At 37.2% G+C, this 27,350-nt stretch overlaps 1 protein-coding gene across 5 annotated transcripts in view; it reads right to left on the minus strand.

The window, feature by feature from the left end:
* The window catches only part of IQUB (IQ motif and ubiquitin domain containing), a 57,108-nt gene extending 30,039 nt beyond the window's left edge, over nucleotides 1-27,069 (minus strand). For 2 of the 5 annotated variants that reach the window (XM_070616456.1, XM_070616459.1), the window contains exons 1-8: nucleotides 26,788-26,923; nucleotides 23,083-23,228; nucleotides 21,962-22,395; nucleotides 19,536-19,670; nucleotides 15,996-16,157; nucleotides 15,737-15,909; nucleotides 15,366-15,521; nucleotides 3,459-3,669 (exon numbers count right to left, since the gene is read on the minus strand). In XM_070616456.1, coding sequence (XP_070472557.1) covers nucleotides 3,459-3,669; nucleotides 15,366-15,521; nucleotides 15,737-15,909; nucleotides 15,996-16,157; nucleotides 19,536-19,670; nucleotides 21,962-22,391 — 1,267 coding nt within the window. In that variant the 5' untranslated portion in view covers nucleotides 22,392-22,395; nucleotides 23,083-23,228; nucleotides 26,788-26,923. Of the gene's footprint in view, nucleotides 1-3,458; nucleotides 3,670-15,365; nucleotides 15,522-15,736; nucleotides 15,910-15,995; nucleotides 16,158-19,535; nucleotides 19,671-21,961; nucleotides 22,396-23,082; nucleotides 23,229-25,141; nucleotides 25,224-26,787 lie in introns of all 5 variants that reach the window. The other 3 variants (XM_070616457.1, XM_070616455.1, XM_070616458.1) reach the window with 3 other exon arrangements.
* Between the last annotated feature and the right edge of the window lie 281 nt (nucleotides 27,070-27,350).

The following is a 27,350-nucleotide window of genomic DNA, read 5'->3' on the forward strand; positions in this document are numbered from 1 at the left end:
TCCTGGAGGGACAGAAGTTGAAGGTCAAGGTGATGGCAGGGTTCATTTCTACGGAGGGTCTCTCTCCTGGCCTTGTAGATGGCCATCTTCCTCTGATACCTTCACATGATCTTTCTGTGCGTGTCTGTGTCCTAATCTCCTCTTCTTAATAAGGATGCCAGCCATACTAGATTAAGTCCCGCCCGTACGACCTCACTTTTTCTTAATTACTTCTTTAAAGGCCCTATTTCCAAATATAGTCACATTCTGAAGTGCTGGGGGTTAGGACTTAAACATACGAATTTTGGGGGAAACACAATTCAGCCCATAACAGATGTCAATAACCACCAATATTTCAAAGAAAAAGATATTAAAGGAATTGGTTCATTTGCAAGAATGTATTCAGCTTATCTCCTTAACTTATCTTCTTGGACAAATCACTTAATTTCCAGGGTCTGAAGCTCAACTATAAAATGAAAGGACAGGACTAGTATCTAGACTCCGGACACATTATAAAATTTCTGAGATCTAACTTGCAATTTCCAAACAAGAAATAGCAGAAGATATAGTATTTTGTCCACCACTGGCAGTTTATATGCATATGCTTTTCAAAAGTCTCATCACAGACTAGAAGCCTGAATAGAGAGAACCAAGAAAGATTCAAATTGAAAGCACAGGGTCAGATATGTCAATGGACTGGGTCCAGGTAGTCTCCGAAAGGTAGAAGTGAGGGTACCTTGAGATCAAGAGGTAATAATGAGAAAAGAGTCAGAAAACAGAGTTAACACAAGTCAAAACATGGCAAAGGGTTAGAAGAGTCAATTCAACCAACATTTACTAGACATAATGAGAAGGTCCTATCAGGTGTCATAGGTACAAAAGTAAACAGTTAAGAGATTAGTGTGTACAGAACATCGTGGGTCAAGGAAAAGAGGCTCTGAGCTCAACCTGTGCTGTCAAGAGAGGTTTCCTAAAGATGATGATCCCTATGCTGATTCTGAGCTAAGAGTGACAATTTAGATCCATGAAAGAAGTCACTCTCAACACACTGCTGCAAGAAAAAATAAAGACATAAAAATCAAACATTGTTGCCTTGAGTTTATCTTGGCTATGATACATTATATAAGCTTATGTAGTTAAATTCATCTTCTTAAATTGATATCATTTTGCTTTTACTACCGAGGGACAGATTACCTGGAGGAAAAGTTAAACTTCCTATTAGGAGTTGTAATTCAAACTCTGCAATTGTCACTATGAGCCACAAGAGGGCAGCAGTTTCAAAGACTGGAGTTAAGAATATGGAATGAAAACGCCATTAAAAAGAAGAGCAGTATAAATTATTGAGCTTGCGAACCAGAAATTTTAACTGCAACAAAACATAACTCAATTATTATTCTGAGAGTCTTAATTTGGATGTTAGGGCTGGAAGAAAACTAAGAGATGCCTCTTTTATGTAAGAAATCTCATTTTCATTTTCTTCCATATAAATCATGTGTAGACATATAAAATATATCTGTTCTACTTTAATAGAAAATTTGTATAAAATTATTTACCCTATATGAGCAACTAAAATATGCATGTCTTTGTACATTTTAAGCACTTTCATAACTGTAATATTTTGTATTTTTCACTTTATAAAGGTGACAGAAATTATTAAGTCCTTTGTCAGATGAAGAAACTGAGGCTTAGGAAAAGTGAGTAACTTGTCCAAGTTAACACCACTAGTAAGTAAAAAAGGTAGAACCTCATTCAGCATGTTTTCTATTATTTTGCACAGTTGCCTGTTAACCAAACAAAACAACAATGGCATCCTTTGGTTTATTCATATATGAATTTGGAATATATTTGAACAGAGTTCCCCAATAACTTTACTTTTGTACTTGTCAATAAGATCTCCAACAGACACCCTGCTAACGGTGCTCTCTAACTACTGACACTTAGAAATAACCTTTATTTTCATCTGACAGGGAAAATAGAAACAGAAGCGAAATTTAAGGTAAAACAGAGAGTATTTGCAGAGGTCAACAACTAGGAGAAAAGGGGAGTAGACGTACAAGCCTGGGGAGCAGGCTTAACTGTTACCTCAGACACTGCCACATTCCCAAAGCCACTCAATTTGCATGTTACCAAAGAGACAAATTTAGTAAAACTGCTTGTTAATTGTATCATCTTCAGTAAACAGCATATTATCATACAGCTTTTTAAATAGAACCAATATCCGACACCTAAAATTGCATTCAATTAGACAGGAAACATTGACTTAAATAACAGAACACACAATAACATTCACAAACAAATAGTGTATAAATAAATAAAGAAACAAAATTTGCTTTAAGTTCATGGTATGGATAATCATAGAGAAGTCAGAGACTGTTTTCTCTTAGGATAAAAAGACCCTGTTCAACTAAAAAAAAAAAAAAACTGAGGCTATTTTTAATTTTTAAAATTCTTCTATGTCATCACAAGAGTCCAACTTCTCCACTTTCTGGCACGTAAGGTAATAAATAACTCCTCCATTGCAGTTACTGTCACTTGAGCAGGTACTCCTGGGAAAGCAGAAGCTAGAGAGAGCTGCATTACTACATCCTGGGTTTCCCCTTCATTCATTCACTCATTTATTCCACCAATATTTGTTGGGATGTGAGCTAAGCACAGAAAAAGAGAGATCACCAAAAGGGCACGTTATTCTTTTATGGATCTCACAGTCCAGTGGTGAAAATTAATGTTAAACAAAAGATGTACAGATCGTGATGATATAAATGAAAAGTTTGGGGTGCAGTGAGAACCGCGAGATGACAATAGAATATCCAAGTTGTATCGTCAGTCACAAAATCCTTTGCGTGGGTGACATTTAAGCTGAGATTGGAAGGTGGGCAATGGGAAAAGGCTTCCAGAAGAGCAGTGTGTCTCCTGCCCTGAGCAGGGAGTGCTTGGCTTGTTCAAGTAACTGAAGCTTTTAACTGTATCAATGCCCAGCACACATCCTGTGCGAGAACTGAGGCATAAAAGTCAAATGCGTAGGGAACGTACTTTTGTATAGTATGATTAATGGAGGGGCATTGAAAGGTATTGCCAAGCCCCTCTTCTAAGGAGCAGAAGCAGAGACAGGATGCTGGATCGGGGGATTTGAGAGAGTTCAGCTCAGTTCTCCAATCCCCAAGACCATCAGAGAACCAGCTTGGACAATACTTTCTCACAGGGATGAGGATCAAATGAGATAATATAATAAAAGTGCATAATTTACAGAGCAGTATACACATTTTATCTACCCATTGTTAATATAAAGCATTTCAAGTTTTATTCCAGCCTTAATTCCTGAAATTACTAAGAAATTATTCATCTTTTAAAATTCTCTGGTACACATTCCCAAGACATCTTCCTAAAATAAGGTCTTCCTTTTATCTTTAGTAAACCTGATTTTCCTACGAATAAAAAAATCATAAAATTAATATTTTATGCAAAACCTACTTGAAACTTACATTCTAGAGCATTATAAAGAAGTTCGAAATCTTCTTTTGTTTGAGGATTATGCCTCCGGTAATAGTCCAATTGCATCCATGCTTCTTTTTCTCTTGTCTTCCTTACTTCTTCCTGTGCTTCCCACTCCAACCTTAACATTTTCTGCTTTTTTAATTCCTTGACCACGATTTTAGCGTGCCATTGTCTGTAGTAGGTCTGTAGCACTAGTACCTATAGTTAAATTAAAAGGAAATAAAAAGTGTCTATCATCAACTTTATTGGACAATAACAAAAGGCAACGATGATTATTTCTATTCCAATTCAATAAGTACCAAAAAATACTGAGAGTCTAGTTTTAACTCTATGCCAGATGTTCTCACAGACATTGTAACATAAAAGTCACGGATAATCACACCAGCTGTTTGACCTTGAAATCTAGCAAATACACCTTCACAGGAGGCAGTTAATACAATGCTTAAGAGCACAGGCTGTGGAGTAAAACTTAGTTTAAATTTCCCCTCGGCTCCTCACTAGATGTTTGGTTCAGAGTAAGTCACTTGCCATCTCTGTGCCTTAGTACCCTCATCTGCAAAATAGTAATAATAACGGTATGCGTAAAGTGCTTAGTTCAAACCCGGTGCATTGCAAGTCCTCAATAAATACTATTATTGTTATTAACATTATCTTTAGTTTACCTTAATTGTCATTAGCTTAGGCTCATATTTAAAACAAAATTGTATTTCCTAAACACATAGCAGGTAGCTTATGTGTGAAAACCACCAGAGGCAGGTTAGGAAAAGGGAGACATGTAAACAAGTATTTATTAAATTGTGAGAAATATAAACATGTCTGAGGGTACAGTGTAGTACCAGATCCTCAAAAAGCATACAATATAGCGGAGAGAGTTTGTATTTACTAAACTCATAAATAAAAATAAAGTGTGGAGAGGCTTGATCAAGACTGAGGACAGAGAATAGGCTGACATCCCTTTCCCTCATCCTAACCCCCGATAATTACGGAAAATTATACGAGCAGAAATCAACAAAGACATTAGAAGGAGTCCTCCAAAGGAACAGATACTTTGAAGAATCCCCTTAAGAAAGGAGCCCGGTGGAACAGATTGAAGAAGGAATCTCCAGCCTAGTCATGCGCTGCAGAGGCAAGCTAGGAAGCACCACAGTGAACCTGAGACTGCCGCAGGCCCCAAACTGCACGGTCGTGTGAGCAGAAGGGGCCTTGGGGCAACTAACAAATTCTAGAGAGAATGAAGAAAGTGGATTAGAGAAATTTCTCAAAATATAATAGAAGATTTCCCAAAACTAAAGGAAGATATGAGCTCTTGGATGGAAAGGGTCCGTCCGTCACCAAGTCTCAAGCACATCACACGAAGATCACTAAGGATAAAATGAAAATCCCGAAAGCTTCCAGAAAGAGGAAACAAAGAACCTAGAATCCAACTGACATCACTTTTTAATCAAATACAGCTTCAAAGTTACAAAGGAAAATAATTTTGAAAATAAGTTGGAATCTAACCTTTTACACTCACTCACACTAAAATCCAAGACTGAGGTTCATTCAATAGGACTTGGATGGTTTACCTCCCATGCATAATCTCTGAAGGAATTACTAGAGAATGTGTCTCAGCAAGAACAATAAACGAAAGGGAAAAAATTGAAGAAGTGAGCAAAAACTTCCAAAAAATTTATTAAGCTAAATACATCCTATTTGAAAAATTCATATATATATAAATATATAAAAACAACAATCTAAAGTTATTATTATATAGTAAATTATAAATATATAATAAATGATATATATATAATTGTAATTCCAGATCAAATCCTTACTGGGTAGGAGGGATGAGGGAGGCGGAGAGGGAATGAAGAAAAGAAAAGCCTGCTAAGGTCCTTGGCTTGTTCCTGGAAAAGATATAGAGCCTGATTAAATATGCATTTGGCATAAAAAATTTAGGGAGCTGGCCAGGTGGCCTAGTGGTTAAGTTCACACTCTCCACTTCGGTGGCCTGGGGTTTGTGGGTTCAGATCCTGGGCGCAGACCTACACACCGCTCATCCAGCCATGCTGTGGCAGTGTCCCACATAGAAAATAGAGGAAGACAGGCACAGATGTTAGCTCAGGGCCAATCTTCCCCACGCAAACAGAGGAAGATTAGCAACGGATGTTAGCTCAGGGCCAATTTTCCTTATACACACACACAAAAATTTAGGTGCATTAAAAATTTTTATGAGTAACCACTAGAAAAAATAGAAATAAAGTACATACTTCTGAACTATGAAAGAACAAAAAAATGAAAAGTTCATTCAAACTAACAAAAAGTTTAGCAAAAGAATAAAAAAATAACAAGAACGAACAATAAATAAAAAATAAAATGAGATGGCAGGAATGGATACAAAAACATCAGTAGTTACACATAATATAATCTTACTTAAAACAAGAAAGATTAAAATACGTACTAAGCATTGAACTCAAGGCGCTCACGAATAAAATAAACAAATGCAAGTAGGAAGGAATCAGTGAAGATAAAAGAGCTTATTAAATGGAAATTTACTCCTTATATAGGCTTTTAACCAATCCCTCTGTCTATCCCTCACATTTCACTTGCATCTCCCACAGAACCTCCAATTCACTCTCCAAGATTCTATGGGGCAGATCAGTTTGGTTCTTGATGCCCTCCCCCTTGGCAGGCATTTAGAGTTTCACCTCCTCTGCTCAAGTAAGTCATGTTAACACTTCTCCATCTGCTTTACAACTTTAAAAAAATCTACTGACATTTTCTCTTGTCTCTTCTTATGCATTCTTTGTTGTTGTATGTTTATAGTTTTTTTATTCCTTTAATACCATTTTATTGGAGTTTGGAAAGTGTTGTAAAGACTTCCATTTCCCCACCTAATATACATTCTCCCCTACGTCCTTACTAAGAAAATCTCAATTGTAGTTAGGAGCAACAACATGAAACTTTAAAAATGTGTTTATAGGGGCTGGCCCAGTGGTGTAGTGGTTAAGTTCACATGCTCTGCTTTGGCAGCCAGAGTTCACAGGTTCGGATCCCAGGCACAAACCTAGCACCACTCATCAAGCCAGGCTGTGGCAGCATACCACATAAAATAGAGGAAGATTGGCACAGATGTTAGCTCAGGGCCAAACTTCCTCACAAAAGAAAACCCAAAATGTTTTCATCACACATTCGCAGCAGGGATAGTCACGTGACATAGTTCAGGCCAATGAGATATAAGTGGAAGTCTCTGGATGGGGCTTTCAGATAAAACTCTTGAAGGTAGCATACATGGGACAAGCTCCCATGACTTCTCCCTTCTTTCTGCAGAGAATGCAGACATGCGAAAGGTTAATTAACCATTTTATCATCATATGGTAACAAGTTCATGATAAGATTAATGGAGCAGAAAGGTAAAAGGAGTTCAGGTTCCTGATGACATCACAGAGCCACCATCCAAGTCCTGTACAGTGAGAAAGTAAAAATTAGTTTGGAAGGAGGAAATAAAAATCCTTCCAGCTGGAATAACAGGTACTAATAAAGTGAGCTACAAAGTTAACAGGAAATAATACTTCTCCCAAGGACCCTACGCAGCTATAAAATGTCACAACCCCCTTCTTTGAGTGACTACTATTTTCTTACTCACTGAGAAACTCTGGCCTCCAAAATCATAATCCATCAGAAACCACTGTTTGAAATTAGGTCACTAAGAATGAAACATCCCACTCTTGCCTGGAGGGCTACGTCACTTTGACAGAGAGAAGCAGCCTTGATTTACAATCATGCTGAACTTCAGAGAAGCAACAACACTCCACATCTCTCCTAATTTTGTTCCCAAAGGAACAGACAGGACTCCTCTCCACTTCTCAGTCCAGACCTGATGTCAACCCATCTACACACAGCCTTGCTTTGGACTAAGATGATCACGACGCTGCTTCACTTAAATTTCAGCAAAACTTCACTCTTCCCCAAAAGTCTCTAAAAACTCTATCTTTTCTTTTGTTTGGTGAAAATTAGTTTGGATTGAAATAGTAAAAATTCTTCACTTCAGGCTAGAATAAGTCTATTAAGCTACAAAGTTAGCCCTGTGTTTCTCCTCGTGTGCAGTCTCCTTCAGTGCGAGTCAATAGACTTGACTCCGTTGAATTATAAGTTTGTCTCTCAAGGTCTTAGGCTGATTGGGCCAGTCTAGCTCCAAGTTTCTTCTTGCTCAACAGACAAAATCACTGCTTTCATGTCTTTTTTTTTATCCACAGCAAAACAATGCTAGGAGGGACCAGAGATAAAATGCATGTACTTCATTTGTCGTGTTTAATTGAAATCCCAATATTTAATGGAGGAAAGGTGTCAATTTTTCCCTAGCTGATCAATGTACTTCTGATCAAAACTTTCAATTTTTCATGAAAATTGAAACCTGACTCTAAAGAAATCATGTGGAGGCCGGCCCAGGGGCCGAATGGCTAAATTCACGAGCTCCACTTCAGCTGCCCAGGTTTCGCTGGTTCAGATCCTGGGCACTGCTCATCAGGCCATGCTGAGGCAGCGTCCCACACGGCACAGCCAGAAGGACCTACAACTAGAATATACAACTATGTACTGGGGGGCCTTGGGGAGAAGAAGAAGAAAAAAGAGAAGATTGGCAACACATGTTAGCTCCGGTGTCAATCTTTAAAAAGACAATCGTGAAAAAAAAATGTACATTAACAGCTAAGACAGTCTTGAAAAGGAAGAACAATGAGGTAGAACCCAATGTTCCAGGTCTCAAAATACACTATAAACTAGTAGTAATTAAAACAATATATTACTGACAGAGAAAGAGACATATACATTAATGAGAGAATGACGAAATCAGAAACAGATGCACATATAAATGAAAACTTAGCACACTAAATGTGGAGGGAACATACATGGATATTCATGGTATTGAGAGATTGGCATTATATTTGCAAAAAAATATAAAATTATAACTCTTTTTCATATCATTAAAAAAATCCAGATAAAGTCCTAAACACATAAAAACTATAAAAAAAAGTTATATTTATGACTGCGGGGTATATAGCCTTCTATAACAATGTGTAAAATGCAAAAATCAAAAAGTGGAATGTTAATAAATTTGACTACAATGAAAGATATCATAAACAAGGTGAAAGTATAAAAGATAGGTTGAGAGAAAATATCAAAATATATGCAACATCTATTAGATAAAAAATTTAAAAAATAATAAGTACTACTGTTGAAGTCAGAGTGGAATGGAATCTTATAAATGGTTTATGGGTGTATAATTCAGTATAATTTTTCTGAAAAATACTTTTGTAATATCTTAAGACTTAAAAAAGTCATCATTTTTGTCCTAGTAATTTAATTTCTAATATCTTCTCTAAATATTTTATTTATTGTATTCTTCTTCCTCGAAGAATTTTTTAAGTGCACACAACTTATATTCTAATAAGATTTTGATAAAAACATGTCTATAGGTCCAACAAAAGAGGGTAGTTAAATTATGGTCTTACACTGTGGAATAATATACAGCCATTAAAATATTTCTAATAAACAAGAAATGGTAGATAAATGCTTGAGATATAATGTTAAGTATCCAAGAAATTTCTTTAAAGTTCTATGTACGATTATCTCTCAACAGAAAGTAAGAAAAAGAAAAAACCGAGTGAGGAACTTTCTACAAAATATTTTTTATGATCAATGCCGTTTGGAAAAATAGAAGTAAAATATCATATTGACTATATTTAGGGTTAGTTATTAAAGAAGTTTTTGTTTAAAATTTATGCTGTATTGGACAATTCTGAGTTGCCAGTAAGAATTTAATAAAGAAATTTTAGCATTTTTAATATTAGTCAAACTTTAGCCCTAATAATTAGATGTTCTCTCTCCTGAGTCTCAAAAAGAAATGAAAGAGCGATGAGCATTCTCTTCTGATTTATCGGCCTTCAGCACTGGGTGGACAATCAGAGATGGGGGGAACCTACCTAAAATTCTCATAGTGCTACTCAAACTGTGGTCCACGATTCTACGGCTGGCCCACAAACTGCTTCTGACCTTGTTACCAGGATACTACTGTCCTCAAGAACCCTGCACCAGAATGTAAATCAAACACACTGTTTAATTTCGCTAAGTTTTTTTTCTCACAGCAAGACACTTTCAGAGAAAAAAGCATTGCATTGACTTACATTCTGGCACAAATGTCTTACCTAGTCATGTAATTGTACTTGAGCTACACTAGCGTAAAATGTTTGAGTCCTGGACCCCATCAAAGGCTGCTTCTGTTCAAATGATGCCCTGAGCTAGGGACCCAGCAAGGCTGAGTCACAATCCAGGAGGACCACTAACACCAAATCTGAAGCAGGCAGGAAGACTCAGCGGTGGAGAATGGGGATAGCTAGTCAGTACTACTTCTTTCTTCACAAAACCTAATAAGTCAACTTCTTTTCCACTTTCAAATGCCTAATATTAAAAGTATGCAATTCAATTGATCAATTCAGAGCACTAAGAAGAAACTAACTATTCTTTAAACTTATTAACCTAGTCCAGAAACTACTGGATAAAGAATTCAAGATACATAATTTGATACACAGTGTGCTCTCCATTGTGTCTTATACATGTGGAAAATGACTGAAAGGAAATATGCCAATATGATAATGTATGAGAGTATTACGTTTTTTTCTTGGTGAGGAAGATTTGTCCTGAACTAACATCTGCTGCCAATCTTGCTCCATTTTGCATGTGGGCTGCCAACTCAACATGGCTGACAAGTGGTGTAGGTCTATGCCCTGGATCCGAACCTGCGTACCCAGGCAGCCAAAGAGGGACATGTGGAATTTTAACCACTATGCCACAGGGCCAGCCCCTAGAGTATTACTTCTTATCAAAATTCTGTTTCAACTTCATCCTTAATAAAAGCCAGGCAAATTGTCCTGGTTGGTCTCCCTCCTTGCAGTTAACAGGTCCTGTAGAAGGGGGTGTAACTTCTTTGCTTCCTCAGGGAGGTAGGTTCCTCAATACACATTCAGGTCAAACTCAGTGCCCTTGAGAGTGAACTTGCAAGTGGCGAAAAGTATGGTAGTTCTTATGCTAGTGATCTGGTGACGCATGAGCTGGGGCATGGAAGGAAGCCTCTGTGTTCTCAGGCCTCCCAGCTCTCCCAATTGCACTGCCAGGGAGCGCTCACTCCAGCCTCCCTTCACCAGAACCCTAAAGCTGGCAGCAGCTGCAGTGTCTGACACTCTCCAAAGACCACACAGCAAATGGACAAGGCAGACCTCAAATTAAGAGCACCCACCTTGCCTATAGGTGGCCTACAGGCCCAATTCTATGCAACTTCAGACGTCAGCCAAGCTCCTTTAGGAAAATATACAAGAAGATAACAGTGATTGGACCATATATATAAATAATTACAGATTGCAAATATTTCAGGAACTTGTGTTTGTGCGTGCACATGTGTGTGTGCATGTGCATTTCTGATAAGGATCCAAGAGGGGGTTAATATTTTAAAATATACTTAAAACATATTTTATGTATATTTAAAATATATTTTCTTTCAATCATGAAAATTCTGTAATGTAAAATAAGTCACTAAAGATTCTAGATGGGCCTGGGGGCAGGTCTTACAGAATGGAGGAATGAAGGACTCAGCAAATGCTCTCTCCAAAAACAAATGATAAAACTGGACAAAATTATTTTAAAAAAATAATCATTTCAGGACTCTGGAAATTGACCAAAGGCATACATCAAATAAAGAAGTGTTTATTGATGAAAAATTACTAAACCTCAAGTAGGAACAGAGGAAGCCTGTGACATTTCAACTTACAGCTGCTCTCATCTTCTCTTTCCCCCAGGTTCACCTATATCCACTTTCAGGGGGCTGAAGTGATTTGGAGCAAAGCAAGGAAAAAGTCCATACCCCTGAGCAATGTCACAAACAGTAGTAATCTCAATGGCAAAAACAGAAGGCCAGCAGCTCAGATAGCCTGAGGTTGTGTTCTGGAGCAAGGAACAGAGTGGCAGACTAGCCAGAAATTAATCAGGAAGATCAGGAAAATGAGATAGCCACAGTGGGTAAGACAACTTGTGAAATATCCCTGGTAGTTTGAAAGCTGAGCACATGTATAAGGATGTATACATACTCAATAGAGAGTGGAGAAGGCCCTGCCTATCTATATGTCCCAGGCTGAATGTGAGGCCTTGTACAGAAGAAACGCAAGAAAAAAGTCCAGCAGAAAGTAAAAATCAGGACAAATATAAACTGAACTTGCATGAAATTCGAATGTATCTTCCAGTCCACACATGAGTCCGTTGGCAAAGAGTGGAAGCTTTACTAGCTCAAAGAATTTTGACCTCTGAACCATTAAGCTATGCTAAACTAGGGGCAATGCTTAGGAGGCCAGACTTACAAAAGAAAACAGCAACAACAAATGAGCAGAGACATCAGTGGCTACATACTGTGATATACGCAGACTCTAAAGCAGGGTTTCTCAGCAACAGCACTATTGATATTTTGAACCAGATAATTCTTTGTCGTGGTGGGTGTGCAGGTTTGTATGCATTATAGCACGTTTGGAAGCATCTCCATCCTCTACCCCCTAGATGACAGTAGCATACCCCTCCTCAAGTCAAAATGTCTCCAGACAATGCAAATGTTCCCTGGAGGGCAAAATCACTCCCAGTTGAGAACCACTACTCTAATTAATTAATCCAGGCAAGTCACTAAACAAATAAACAAACATAAAACAGATATAACACTGATCCTTGGAGCGAACAGGGACAGAATAAAGAGTTGTTACAAGGGACAGGATAAAGAGATGATACAATATATTACCTAAGATATCCAGTTTTCAACAACAACAACAACAACAAATTATAAGCCATGCGAAGAAAGAAGACAGTATGACCAATTTAGGATAAAAATAAACAGTCAATAGAAACTGCCTCTGAGGGGTCTCAGATGTTGGACTTACTCAATGAAGACTTCAAAGCAGCTTTTATAAACATGTTCAAAGAACTAAAGGAAACAGTGTGTAAGAGTTAAAAGAAAGTAAGATGACAAGGATTCATCTAATAGAGAATATCAATAAAGAGAAATTATTAAAAAAAAGAAAGAAATGGAAATTTGGGGGTTAAATAGTACGAAAACTGGAATGAAAATTCACTAGACAGGCTCAACAGCAGATCTGAACTGGTAAAAGAAAGAATAATGAACTTGATGATAGATCATAAGAAACTGTCCATTCTGAAGAAGAGAAAAAAGGAAGGTAAATGAACAGAAACTCAGAGACCTTCAGGACACCATCAAGCAAACAAACATATCACAAGAAATATTAAACAGAGTTCTTCAGATTGAAAGCAAATGACACGAGATGTTAATTTTAATCCAAATGAAGAAATAGACAGCACCAGAAAAGGTAATTATTTAGGTAAATATAAAAGACTGTATAAATATATTTTCCTCTTTCTATGCTTATTTAAAAGAAAATTGCGTAAAACAATAATTATAAAAGGAATTGTAGGGTTTAGAACATACAAAGAAAGTAGAAATTTGTATGACAGTGATAGCACAAAAGAGAAGGGATGAAATTGGAGTTCTATTGGAGCAAGGTTTCAATATTCACTTAGTATTAATTCCACTTAGTATTAGTGGATTCCACTTAGTATTAATGTGAAGTATATTGTTATAAATTGAGAAGTATATTGTAATCCCCAGATTACACTTAGAGCAACCACTTAAGAAATAACTAAAAAATAATTTTAAAACACAATAAAGCAATAATAAAAAAGACAACCCAATTAAAAATGTGCAAAGGATCTGAATATACATTTCTCCTAAGACAATATATACAAGTTGCTGATAAGCACATGAAAAGATATTCAATGTCTTTAGCCATCAGGGTATGCAAATAAAGACCACAATGACATACCACTTCACACTCATTAGGATGACTATAATCAAAAAGGCAGACAATAACAAGTGTTGATGAGGATGTGCAAAAACGAGAATCCTCATACTCTGATGGTGGAACATAAAATAGTACAGCTGCTTTGGAAAACAGTCTGGCAGTTCCCCAAAAAGGTTAAACATAGACTTATTATATGATCCAGCAATTACACTCCTGGGCACATACCCGAGAGAAATGAAAACATATGTCCACACAAAAATTTGTACACACATGTTTCCATCAGCCTTATTCTTAATAGCCAATGAGTGGAAATAGCCCAAATGTCCACCAACCAACAAATGGACAAACAAAATGTGGTATATACATTGGCCTATATACAATAAGTATATATAATTGGGTATATACAATGGAATATTATTCTTCAGTAAAAGGAATGAAGTACTGATACATGTTACAACATGGATGAGCCTTGAAAACAATATGATAAGTAAGAGAAGCCAGTCACAAAAGACTACATATTGTATGATTCCATCTATATGAAATATCTAGAATAGGCAAATCAATAGAGGCAGAAAGTAGATTAGTAGTTGCCTAGGCAGGAAGGATTGGAGGGGAAAGGGAGTGATTGCTATTGGGTGCAAGATTTCTTTCTGGGATTATGAGAATGTGTTCTACCACAAAATTGATTGTGGTAATGGTTACATGACTGTTTATATAGTAAAAATCATTGAATTGTACACTTTAAGAAAAAAGTATACATTGTACTGAAAACAAAGGTTTTAAATTGAAAAAACAACAAAATAATTCAAATGGTACACTAGAAAATATCTATTTAACATAAAAAAATGTAGTAAAGGAAGAACAGAGGGACAAGAGAGACAATATATAGAAAGCAAATAGCAAAATGGCTGATATAATTCAATGTTATAAATAATTATATTAAACATAAATGTATTAAACATTACAATCAAAAGGCAAAGATTCTCAGACTGGATCAAAAGACAAGATCCATCTACAAGATGCCATCTACAAGAGCTATACTCCAGATTCAAAGATTCCAACAGGTTGAAAATAAAAGGCTGAAAAAAGACTATGCAAACAACAACATAAAAGAGTTGGAATGGCTATGTTAACATCAGAGAAAATAAACTTTAACATCCTTTTGGTTTTAATTAGTCTGGAAAGCTCCCTACGTGACTAAACTGTCATAAGGATTAAGGGCACAGATTGAGGTATTGGGGCCAAGGGACAGAGAGGACAAAGCTAATAATGGCCAAAGGTAACATACAAAGCCCCTGGGATTTCCTAAGGGAAAGGGAAGGATTGGGAGCATTTAGGATTCTGGTTCCTTATACTGGGGGGAGATTGGAGACAAAGACTGCTTATACTACCAATGAAACAAGACTCATGCTGACAAAGATTCTCTCCTTGACCAAACTCTAATCAGGCTCCTCTGAGGTGTTTTTTCATTAGGCCTCGACTTTTGGGCTTCTGTGTTCATCTCTGTATTATCCAATTTTAGCAAGAATCCTGCTAAGTCAGTTGAACCAGAATCCCAACACTTGATATCTGATCACCCTCGATATTTGATCGAGTTCCTCATCTTTCACTATCCCCCAGATGATGCCTAGTCACTCTGGCCTGCCTTCAGCAAAAATCCTGTTAGGTTGGTTTAACCAGCACCACCCTTACTCCTGATGTTTTCTGAGTAATTTTCCATCTACTGATCCTCACCCTGCTCCTTGGCTATAAACTCCCACTCTTCCTTGTTGTGTTCCGAGTTGAGCCCGATCCCTCTCCGTTACTATAAGACTCCCTTGTAGCAGCTCCTCTTGAATAAAGTCTCTGCCTTACCACCTTTAACAAGTGTTATGAACAATTGTTTCTTTCACAACACTCATATGAATTCTTTTACAACCTAGTACGGCTTAAGGAAACACGCACAAACACACACAGAACAATTGGCTCATATATTTAATTTTTAGTATTCACCCATAGTAAAAGTTATCTTACCGCCTTTAATCTTTGAGCATGGTATTCTTCTGCTGAAAAATACTTTCCTGGTGTCACCAGTTTATCAGTCATATTTGATACATACACACCAATTTTAGTCATCTGTGTAGATGTGGTATTTGCAGTTTGTTGGAGCTTTTTTCTCTGAAAAACTGTCTAAAATAAGAAACAAAAATCTAAATAAATGTCCAGTATAGACACATATAAGTGAGTAAAGAGTGTATTTTCCTACATATTTAAGTTAATTTTCTTAAGCTAATTAATTTAATTGTCATATAATTCCTTGGAAGATTAATTGTACAGAAGTATATAGTACAACATTTGTTGATTCTGTGGCTGCAAAAAGCTACACAGAAAAATTAAAATATTACCTGAGTATCCCTACAAAATACACTGTGTTTTCCAGCAATCTTTCTAGGTACAGTTTGTGTTCCAGCATTGTGATATTCTATTCCTGTTATTTTATGCCTGAATCCACCAAGAAATGGTTTGTGAAAGTCAGATTTTATAATCTCAACGGCTACCTCTTGAAACTTATCAACGCCTGAGAAGATAAAACTAAGATTGAATTAAAGTTCAACTATAAAGGGACTCTAAAATACTTTATCTGAAAGACATCAAATAACTAACCTGTTTGTACTGTGACAGTTATGATTTGAGAGACATCATGTAATCCGTCTATTCTTTTGATTGGATATTCATCTGGATGTGTAGAAAAGATTTCCACTTGTACAATATCCTGTGCCTTAACTCCATATTGTAGTAGAGTCTCATTATTTTTAAGAATCATTCCTAAAAGTGAGATGAAATTATAAGTGTTATGACAAAGAAATGAATATATGTACTCATTTTAAGGGGATGGAAAACATTAAAGGTACCTATATGAACACATATTGTTTAATTACCAAATAGAGTATGATGGTGTCCACCTCTAGCTGTTTCGTTAGTACAGAAAACTCCACAGTGGGAAAAGTTGAGGTGGTACTCCTGAGCAAGAATTCAGCATTATAAGCAAAGGAAAGGTACAATTCTCAACTCACTAGAAATACAAATATGTGTTAACGATGCAACTCTACAAACATTTAAAAATAAAAAATCATATTCTATAATATGAGCAAAATCATATTCTAAACATTGACCCTCTAGAAAATAACAATGTGTTATATGTAAGAACAAGGCATATCCATATCAAGGAAACTGATTATTTAACACCCAACTTCTGTCCAGTGCAGAAAAGTATATACTCAGAATTCCAAAGAATCTCTCCCTTTTTGTTTCTATACTCAAAAATTCATATAAATTAATTCATGCCAAGACAGAGTTTAGCCTCAGTTTTGTGCTGGAAAAAGTGTACATCATTTTATTTTTATGTTGTATTGATTCAACTTCAACCCTCCCTCTCATTGGTATACTCTATAAATTGACTGTAATTTTCTCTATTTTAAGGTGGACAAAAATATGTATAATGTTATTCAGTGCTGTTTTGTGTCACAGAAACTTTATTGATAGAATCTGTATCAATCTCCGAATCTATGGTGTTCCTAAATTACAATCAGAAATCTCAACATAGCAAAGCTTTTGTTATACTCATTCTTGGAAATGTATCAGATACCATTAGTCTATTTTAGCTATGTCGAAGAAAGCACGTTCAAAGATCTTTGCGTTTCAATTTTTCTTCTCTTTCTTTTTTATTTTTTTTTTGAGAAGAATTGGCCCTGAGCTAACATCTGTTGCCAATCCTCTCTTTCTGCTTGATGAAGATTGTCACTGAGCTAACATCTGTGCCAATCTTCCTCTATTTTATGTGGTATGCTGCCACAGCATGGCTTGACCAGTGGTGCTAGGTCCGTGCTCAGGATCTGAACCTGTGAACCCCAGTTTGCCAAATTGGAGCACATGAATTTAATGCCAGAACCTATAAATGTTACCTTATATGGCAAAAGTTTGACTGTGGATTTTATTAAATTAAGGATTTTGAGATGGAGAGATTATCCTGGATTATCTGGGCGGGCCCTAAATGTATTCACAAGTACCCTTACAACACGAAGGAAGAGGGAGATTTGATTACAGAGGAGAAGATGATATAACAGAAGCAGAGATCTGAAGATGCAGTGTTGCTGGCTTTGAAGTTGGAGGAAGGGACTATGAGTCAATGAATGCAAGGAATGCAACTCTAGAAGCTGGAAAAGACAAGGAAGGAGATTCTCCCCAGAACTTCTAGGGATAGAATAGCCCTGCTGAACCCTTGACTTTATCTGAGTGAAACTGATTTAGGATTTCTGGCCTCCAGAACTGTAAGAGAAACAATGTGTTGATTTACACTAAGTTTATGGTTAATTGTTACATCAGCCATAGGAACCTAATACAGATTCCCAGAGCCCTCACCATTCCTCTACTTGTTTCTATAGTAGGCTTAGTCCCACCAAACTTCGACTCTAGTTCTAGTACTAGAAGAAAGCACCTACCTTAAAGGGTATTGACATAGAATCAAGCTCTTTGATTATTCCTACTGACATAAGTCTGTTACCCAGTAGTGATGCCTGGTACTTACACATAAAGAAAGGTCATGAAGTGCAAAGAACAGAGAGATTCTTGGGTACCAGCTACTCCAGTCTCAAAGAGATCTCTCTTCTCTGGTTTTGAATTTCACCTTATAGTTAATGCCAAGCAGTTTCAAATTCCCTTTTTTGACTCATACCTATATTTAAGTTCAGATTCTGTCACTTATTACCTGTGAATTTGCACAAGTTCCCCAAAGTTTGGTTTCCTTCTCTCAAAAAAATGTTAATAATAGTAATACCTACCTCAAAGGTTTGTTGTGTGGATTGTGATAATGTAGGCAGAACATTCTGTAGAATGAGTAGCACATAGTAAGTGCTCAATAAATTAACTGTGCTCATCACCATCATTATCATTACCAATAATTATTTAAATTTTAGCTTTGTTTCCTCAATCAAGCTTTTTAAATTAGTTGTTTGAATACATGAGCATCTTACTATTAGAGCACATTCACTACAATAGCTTTCTAAAAATAATTTTGAAATTAAACTGGTTGTTTTTCTCTGATTTGGCAAGGAGGAGGAACTTGATATGTATGGCTTACTCCTTTTTAACACTTACGATTTTCCCACAAAAAATGTTCTTATTTCCCTGGAAACTTTTTGTATCATCTTTGTAAGTTAATACCAAAACTTCTTATACTAAAATATTAGGATCTGTGCAGACATATTCTATAGAAACATTCATTTAGCTGTGTTATTCCAGTTAACTCTATCACAGTTACAGACTACATCCTCCATGACACACGGCTAATATAAAGAGGGCTGCACAATATTGCCCACAAAAGATAAATAAACTTGACTATCATGGGGATGTGAATTGACCTTAATACATAGAACACTGATAGATGAACCACCTTCAGTCCTCTTCATATTCTATAGATGCTCATACATCATCTATTTTTTCAATCTCATTTCCTCCCATTTCCCATATATATAATCTATTTCCAGCCACTCTAAACTTCTTACCTCTTCCCAAAAGTCCCAGGTTTTCTCACCTCATTGGCGCTTAGCACAAGTATTATGACTTTTATTAAACGAAGCTTTCTAGAATCTCCCAGTTTCCTTTCTCCCTGTTCTCACAGCTTTTTGTACATATCTCCATTACAACATTTACACATTATGTGGTACAGTTCCACATAATGTAGGAATGTGTGCATGCATCTTCTTCCTTACTAGTCTGTAAATAACTTGAGAACAGGGATTTTTTTCATGTTTGGTTTTTTTTTTTCTCTGAGGAAGTTTTGCCCTAAGCTAACATCCACTGCGAGTATTCCTCTTTTTGTATGTGAGTTGCCACCACAGCATGGCCACTGAGAGACGAGTGGTGCAGGTCCGTGCCCAGGACCCAAACCAAGGCCACCAAAGTGGAATGCACTGAACTTAACCACTAGGCCACTGGGGACAGCCCTGTTTCATGTTTTTTTATATCTTCAGTTCTTAGTAATGTATTCAGAACAAAGGATGTCCTCAATAAAAATGTGTTCAATGGACACATGTAAAACTACAATATAATGTTCAAATAGTAAATATCAAGATATTTAGTTTAACAAATCAAAAATCTTGATTATTTACATGTCACAACCAAAGAAGTCTCGATACCTGAGCTTACCTGAACACTGTATCTGCAGTACATCAGGTGGGACACTTAATAGGGATGAAAAATGATCCTTGAGGTATTTAAAAATGGTGTCAATTTTAAAAGGCATTATAATCTCCTGGCACACAGGAAGAAGTACAACTTTTACTGTAGATAAAAAGAGAAAAGAAAGGATCATAGTCAAAAGCAAGGGTCAGCAACCCAGTCCACAAGCAGATAGAGAATTATAGGACAACTTTTAATCACACAGAATACAGGTTGCTTCTGCCATGTTCCCCTACTGCACCTCCATGACAAGAGTTACTTTCATTTTCTATGAGAAGTGACCAACATTCAGCTGCAACCTTTCACTTTGAAAATCAGTTCAGAATCTCAAGAATTAGCATCAACAGTCAACACTTGCTCCCCGAACTCCAGCTCAAAGTTCAGATCTCTCTTCCATTCCCTGCTCTGAGGATCAGTGCATGTTCGGGTTTACTCTTCACTCAGAATATTACAAGAATTAGGAAATAAAACTAGACTGCTCTTAAATATTCCCAATATCTGGTATATATTACTCAGATATAAACATAGGAAACATCTCAGAAAACCAAGCATTTTTGTGTAGTGAGTATTGGAAAGGGAGACCCTGAGACCTAGAGGGTGTCCCTGAACCTAGATATGTGCATGCTTTGATTACATATTGACATCACGCATCAGTAAATCAGTGCGTATCCATAAAGTTAAGAAAAACTAATAGAGAAATTTTCAAAGAAAATTTTCTTTGAGCCTGCAACTACAAAAGATACCTAATACTAAGTCCATGCTTCTTCCTATAATTGATTCATGTCTATAGTTGCCAAAATGCAAAACAGAAAATCACTGTTTATTACAAATATCATGAATAACTACCTAAAAATCTACTTTTCACAAAAATGGACATGATGTGGCTCACTCTCCACTATACAAAATAGGAAATCAAGACCCTTAAAACATTAAAAATAAAGAAAAACTGCTATTATAAAATGATTATTTGTTCACAAATTATATGAAGGAAATGTAGGATTTAAAAACTAATTATTAGGGGGTAAACTTTTTTCTTTTACAGCTACAGATTTTAAATTTTAATGGAGAAACTATACAAAGTAAGATGGATGTAGAGTGCACACTATAGGCCAAAAAAGTTTTGTATATTTCTACATGCCTGACATGACAGTTTTCATAAAGCTAAACGAGACATTTATCAATGATCCCATGATGAAATTTAACTAGGCACTGTTGATGCTAAGGTTCTTTGAGCTTATTAAAACATGTTTTCACAGTTCTCTGTCAACAAAGAGAACACTTTCACAGATGTTAAATTATCAGAAGGCTACTTCAATTATTTTATGAATTCAAAATTCTATAATCAATACATTGTAAAATTTTCATAGGAGTGACCTCCTGAGCTTTGGGAAGGCGAGGTGCATTAAGGAATTTCTGAGCCTCAGGAAGTATAGGACCAAGACAACTATTTTTAATCACCATGTGTTTCTTATAAGCTACAGTAACAGGGAATCACAGAAATATCAAAAAATAGAGCCCAAATTTACAGTGAAATAGAACGATAACAGCTTCAGTTGGGTATAACTTGGCTTGATTATTTCTTTTCCTTCCTCCTTTTCATTCTTTACTTGTGTGGACAACCACACCAGGATAAACTACCCCGCTGGATTCAAAAGCTACATTTTATGAGCCAAACTAAGCTGCTATTATTGTTAAATGGTGGCTCGTCTTCTGTACTCTACAGATGGAAAATCTCTCAAAACTGATGGACAAGGGGGAGAGGGAGCAGTCTGTTAACCACGCAAGTAGAATGGCTCTCTGTGTAACCACCTTATTGCTGCTCCCCCTCTGTTTTGTTACCAACAATGAAGTGATAACCCCTACATGCCATCAACATTACGTCTTTAAAATTACCCAATAATGAAAGACAACAATGATTTTTCTGAAGCTAAATATAAGGTTACCACTAAGCAGAAATACGGAAATATGTAAAAGCAACAAGATATATGGAATGAGCACTGGATATGAAACTTGAAAATCTGGAGTCAAGTTCCCATTCCACTCTTGCTATGTACAATGAATTCCAAAGTGGCACGCAAAAGAATTACAATTATACTCAAGAATTTGTCCACCATTTTCCAAGGTCCCTAAACATTTTAAAAGCTACTTTATTTGGGAAAAACAGATAAATATCAATTTAAAATTTAACGATATTCATTTATTTAGGGAGAGTAGATATTGCAAAATAGAGACGCTTCATAATTAAGACATTCAAGTGGTGTCACTACAGAAGTTTGGGGGATAAGGGAAAGTAATAACGAATGTAAAATAAATCTTCAAATAAAAGCAAACAAGAAAAAGTACCCATTCTTCAAAACGAGGAAAAGAAATATCCTATCTTCCCTAGGTAATACCTGTTGCGAAAGAATCTTTCGCAGATTCTTTCAGAGATTCCTTTATAGCCTTTATTTTATCCAGAAATGTCAGGGAACCATCATTTATATATTGTTCGGCTGATTGCACTGCAGTATCAGAATGAGTTAGATAGGGCTCTTCATGATGACCCGGAGAAGACAAAACATATTCGGGTGACATAACCTCTTCCGAGGCCTGTGCATCAGCGATTGGTTCCAGGCTTAAGGCCCTCTGGTCAGTCTCCTCCTCAACATGTGGTCCATGGCTCCCACCAGACTGTTCTAATTCAGATTCATTGTCTTCAGTTTGCTCTGACTCTGGAAGCTCTTCTGAGGAACCTGGAATATTGATAGACTCAAAAGCATCTTTACTTTCTTCTGACGCATCAACAACATTCTGAGCATTAAATTCTTCCTCCTGATCAGACATTTTCCTGAATTGAAAAAAATAAACACATTTACTACAAACAAAAATTTCTACACCAAATATCAAATTCATTACTGGTTACAGTTATCCTCATAATATACTACAATGTTGCTCATTATTTTTTTTAAATATTATCTTAGTAATGGCATCATGTAAAACATTGGTGAGTTTTTAATAAAAACACCACAGAAAGTAAAAATGTGTACCAAAAAGAGAACCCCAAAACACAACAAATTTGAGAAATCTTCTGTGAAAAATATTTTAAAATATATTGTCATCTTCTCCTTATTCAATGAATAATGCCTTGTGAAAGAAGGGCTTTTTGAATAACTTTTTTTCTAAATACAAAACTAACATTTATGCTTCTAGCATTACAACTGAGTAGAAGCTCCAAGGAAGTTTCCAGCTCTACAGCAACTATCTCCTGGATAGGACACACTCTTTGTAGTAGCTTTGCTCTCACAAATTGTGGCAGAGGTCTCCAGTGACCTCTGCCCCACAAAGCAAACAGATCAACAAACAAATGTGGGCTGATCTTGGAGCTGACCATGGCCTGAGCTACAGCAACTAAGAGCCTTGGCTTGGGAGCCAGCATGATAGCATCCAGGAGCATGGGCCAGGGCAGTCCAGAGCCAAGCTGCAGAGGCAGGAGCTGGATCAGAGCACTGAAGACCCAGGAGAGCAGGGAGCCCACCTATAGAAGCTGGCAGCCAGGAAGCACAGATTGAGGAAGTGGCCTCAATGTTGATTTCTGCGGCAACAGCAGGGGGAAGATTAAAACTTGGAACAGTAGTGAGGTGGGAAAGATGCGTTTGGGACTTCCACTCTAAGTACAAATCCCTATGGAGAAAAAAAATTAACCTTAGTGAGTGAAGTTCTCTGGCTACTAGAAGACAAATTTCAAAAAAAAAGAGAAATATCTGGAATAAAAATATATACTTGTTGAATTCAATGAATACAGCATTAGAGTTGAAGAGAGAATTAGTAAACTGGAGGATAAATAAAAATATTTTATATAGAATGCCGCAAAGAGATAAGGATATGAAAAATATGAGAGATTAAGAGCCACGGAAAAGAGAAAGTCTAGCATATTTTTTGCTAAGCATATATGTTTGCTGTGAGCTAACAATGGTTTTGTACTGTTAAAATAAAAAACAACAAAGAATATGCAACAGAGATTGTATGTAGCCTGTGAAGCCCTTTTCAGAAAAAATCTGCCAGTCTCTGATTTAGCATAAGTCAAACTGGAATCCCAGAAGAAAACAGAAAGATGGAAGAGAGGAAATATTTTAAAAGGTAATGGCTGAGAAGTTTTCAAAACTGATGAAAAACATGGAGCCAGAGATCCAGGAAGCACAACATAAATACACACCTAATGGATAAATAAAAAATAATTCATAGCCATATACATAGTAATTAAATTACAGAATAACAAAAACAAAGTCTGGAAAGCAAACAGTGACAAAGGACACATCACCTGTTTTGAATCATATTGATTTGCTGACATTAATACAAAGGAAAGAAAAGTAAAATTACTGCAGATTTCTTATCAGAAAAATAGCAGCCAAGGCAATAATGGACTAATTAAAAGAAGGCAACTATCAACCTAGAATTGTGCACCCAGCAAAGTTATCTTTCAAGAAAGAAAACAGAAACATTTACAAATAAATTACCACCAAGATAGCTGCTCTACAGGATACACTTGAAAAGGGAGGAAAATGGGCCCACTGGAAGACTACAGCGCATGAAGGAAAGGCGAACAAATCACAAACATATGGGTAAACCCAAACAAACAGTGTCAACACAAAATAATAGGAGAAAATTGAAATATTAGACAATAAGAACACGTAACTGGGAAGGGAAAGCTGAGAATAAACTGTTCTCAAATCCTTAGACTGTTTACAAAATTGAGGGATATGATATTCTTAACCCTAGACTTTGTTAAATATGCATAGTTAAATTTCAAGTACAACCAATAAAAGAACTGAAATAAAGTTTTAAAATTCCAAAACGATAAAGAGGAAAAAAAAGTAAAATGAGAAAAAACTGAACAAAAGCAATTTTTAAAAAGTTCATGAAACCTCTTTAGGCTCTCATCTACAAAAAAAAATCTTCCTTTTTTTTTTTTTTTTTTTTTTCCTTTTTTAATCCCATAAAAGAGCTTAATGGCCTGATTAGAAAAAGACTGTCCTAAAGCAGCCCTAACTCCTAGCAACATACTCATCTGCCCTTTTTGGAGAGTCTGAGGTAATGTTTTTGTTTCTATCTTGTAGGTCCCTGTCCACTCAAAATGGCCAGGACGGCATCTTCTAAAACAGCAACAGTAACAAAATCAAGAACTTCTGCTATTCAAAAAACACAACTGGAAGGATAAAAAGACAAACCATAGACTGGGAGATAACTTCTTTGCAAAACTCATATTTGACAAAAGACTTGTATCCGGAATATAGAGAACTCTCAAAACTCAATAATAAGGAAAAAATGAGTAAAGGATTTAAATAGACATGTCACCAAAGAATATATACAGAAGGCAAACAAGCAGGGCCAGGGCTAGATGGAGGCAAAGGTGGCCCCTGTACTGCTCTACGCTTGGACTTGTGCCTGAGAATAAATGCCTCCTGAAATTCTGGACCTGGTTGCCTCAACTGCCTCATTCTAGTCCTGGCCCTGAAAACAAGCATGTGAAAAGATGCTCAATATCATTAGTCATTAGAGAATGCACCTTTAAATCACAATGAAACCCCACTACATACCTATCAGGATAGCGAATAAAATTTTTTTCACCCAACAATATCAGGTGCTGGTGAGTATGAAGACAAGTGGAGCTCTTATACCCTGATGGTGGAAATGAAAATTGGTACAGCATTTGGGATAATTGTTTTCTTATACAATTAAACATACACTTATCATATGACCCAACAATCTGTGTCCTTTACCCAAGTGGCATGAAAAACTACATTCATACAAAACCTGTACACAGAAGTTTATAAAAACTCTATTCTTAATCACTAAAGACTGGAAACCACACAAATGTTCCTTAGTTGAGGGATGGACACACATACTATTTTTACATTCATAAAATGGAGTATTACTCACCAATAAAAAGGAATAAACTATTGATACACACAACAACACAGACGAATGTCAAATGAATTACGCTAAGTGAAGAAGCCAATTCTAAAGGCTACATACTGCATGATTCAACTAAGTGAAAAACCAAAGCTGCTGGTTCACAACCTTTCGAGTTCCCCGGGTGAAATCCGAAACAGCACCCTTACATGGAGGGCAAGGAGAGACCGAAGAAAGAGGCAAACCACTCCAGACTAGTAGGTGGCAGGTTTAATAAGCTAGGGGACTTATTATGAGGCTTGTCTTCCGTAGCTGCAAGACAGTAGATCTCCACACCGCCTGCCAGAATCTTGAGTTTATATAGAGGCCTTAACTGGGTGCACTATACAGTTCAGATGGTCTCAATAACACAGTACTCTCTCAAGGCTCTGTCCTTGAAACCGCTTCCAGTACAGGAACGGGGAGCAGAAGGCACCCATATTCCAAGGACAAGGGAGGCGGTAAGAGCCTCCCATTGCCCCATCCAGTTCGTGGGTCAAACAGCAGTCACATCCTTCGCGTGACCTCCTCCAACAAAAGCACACACCAGTATGTACAATGTTACAGGTACAACTACATATTTGTACACGCACAGAATACCTCCAGAAAGTAACTTTTTCTTTTTATGTCCTATCTATCCAAACGTAAGTTTTAATCTTAAAAAATTGTTTAAGAAGAAAAAAGCAGTCTCTATTATGATCGCATACAAAATAGTCCCCTTTTCACCTACAATGCATAATTTCATTGATAAATCTAGAATGTTTTAGATATCTAGTGTAAGTAGTAAGGCAGGGATCCAGTTTTGCCTTCTACCAAATAGACTTGCTAAGTTTTTTAAGAGGCACAGCAAAGACCATCGGTGGAGGGAAGGAGTGAGAATACCAGCGAGGAAGGTCTGAAAGTCCTCTATTTACTAAAGACTGAAAATGGTGGTCACCAGGGATGGCTAAAAGTTTGCTAATGCCAGATCTGGGTTACACACAGAGATGGTCTTGCTTCTATTATCGTGATAAGCACCGGGAGTGGGAGGTCCTCGAGGTACAACTCCTAGCTTGATACTGCGGCTTCCAAATCCCACATCAGAGATAAGGAGCCAAAAAACGAACCAAGACAGATGCGATGCTTTGCACGGTTTTTAAAAGTGGAACATCCCCGAGCGGCCGAGCAGTCCCCAGAGCGCAGGGGGATCAGCGCCCCGCACATAGCCCTCGGAGTCTGGCGCCGTAGTCACCGGCTCAAGGCCGGTCTAAGGATCGGGCCAGAAGACGGCAGCCAAAACCTGTCCTCCTACCTGACTAAGAAACGCAGCGACTGGGGTGGAAGCGGTTTCTCAGGCTCCTAGGAAGCAGCGTCCCCACTCGCCGGATTCTGTGTTGCCAGCCATATCCTAGCAACGGCCCTACGCCACCTCCACCTGCCAGGGCATTGCTGTCGCGAGAAGAGGCGGTGCGCGAGTCGGGAAGGAACGCGGCTGAGGGGAGGGGTGAGGGGACGAGACGAAGAAATTAGGCAGACGAGGGCGGGGCGAGGGGCTCGGGCGAGGGGCTCGGGCTCGGGGCTCGGGGCTCTGGGCGAGGGGCGAGGCAGATTGTACCTGCTTATTACCTAGATCTGTAAGCAAATCGGTCGCTAACCGCTTTCCAAGATCCCTTTTATAGTGGTAAGAGGGTACGGTTCTCCGAACCAGTGACAGCAATTTGTGCTTGTAGATATAAAAACTCAGGATTAGAGAAAATGTAAACATGAAGTAAGAGTGAAGACCTTGACAAAGGAGAACACAGTTGTGTAACAGTAGGTGCCTACTTGATTTTGTTAAATTTAGAACTTGGCTCTTGGCTTCCTGGCAGCCAAAGA

This window comes from Equus przewalskii, chromosome 4 (genome assembly GCF_037783145.1).
Source record: "Equus przewalskii isolate Varuska chromosome 4, EquPr2, whole genome shotgun sequence".
In the NCBI taxonomy this organism is placed as follows: domain Eukaryota; kingdom Metazoa; phylum Chordata; class Mammalia; order Perissodactyla; family Equidae; genus Equus; species Equus przewalskii.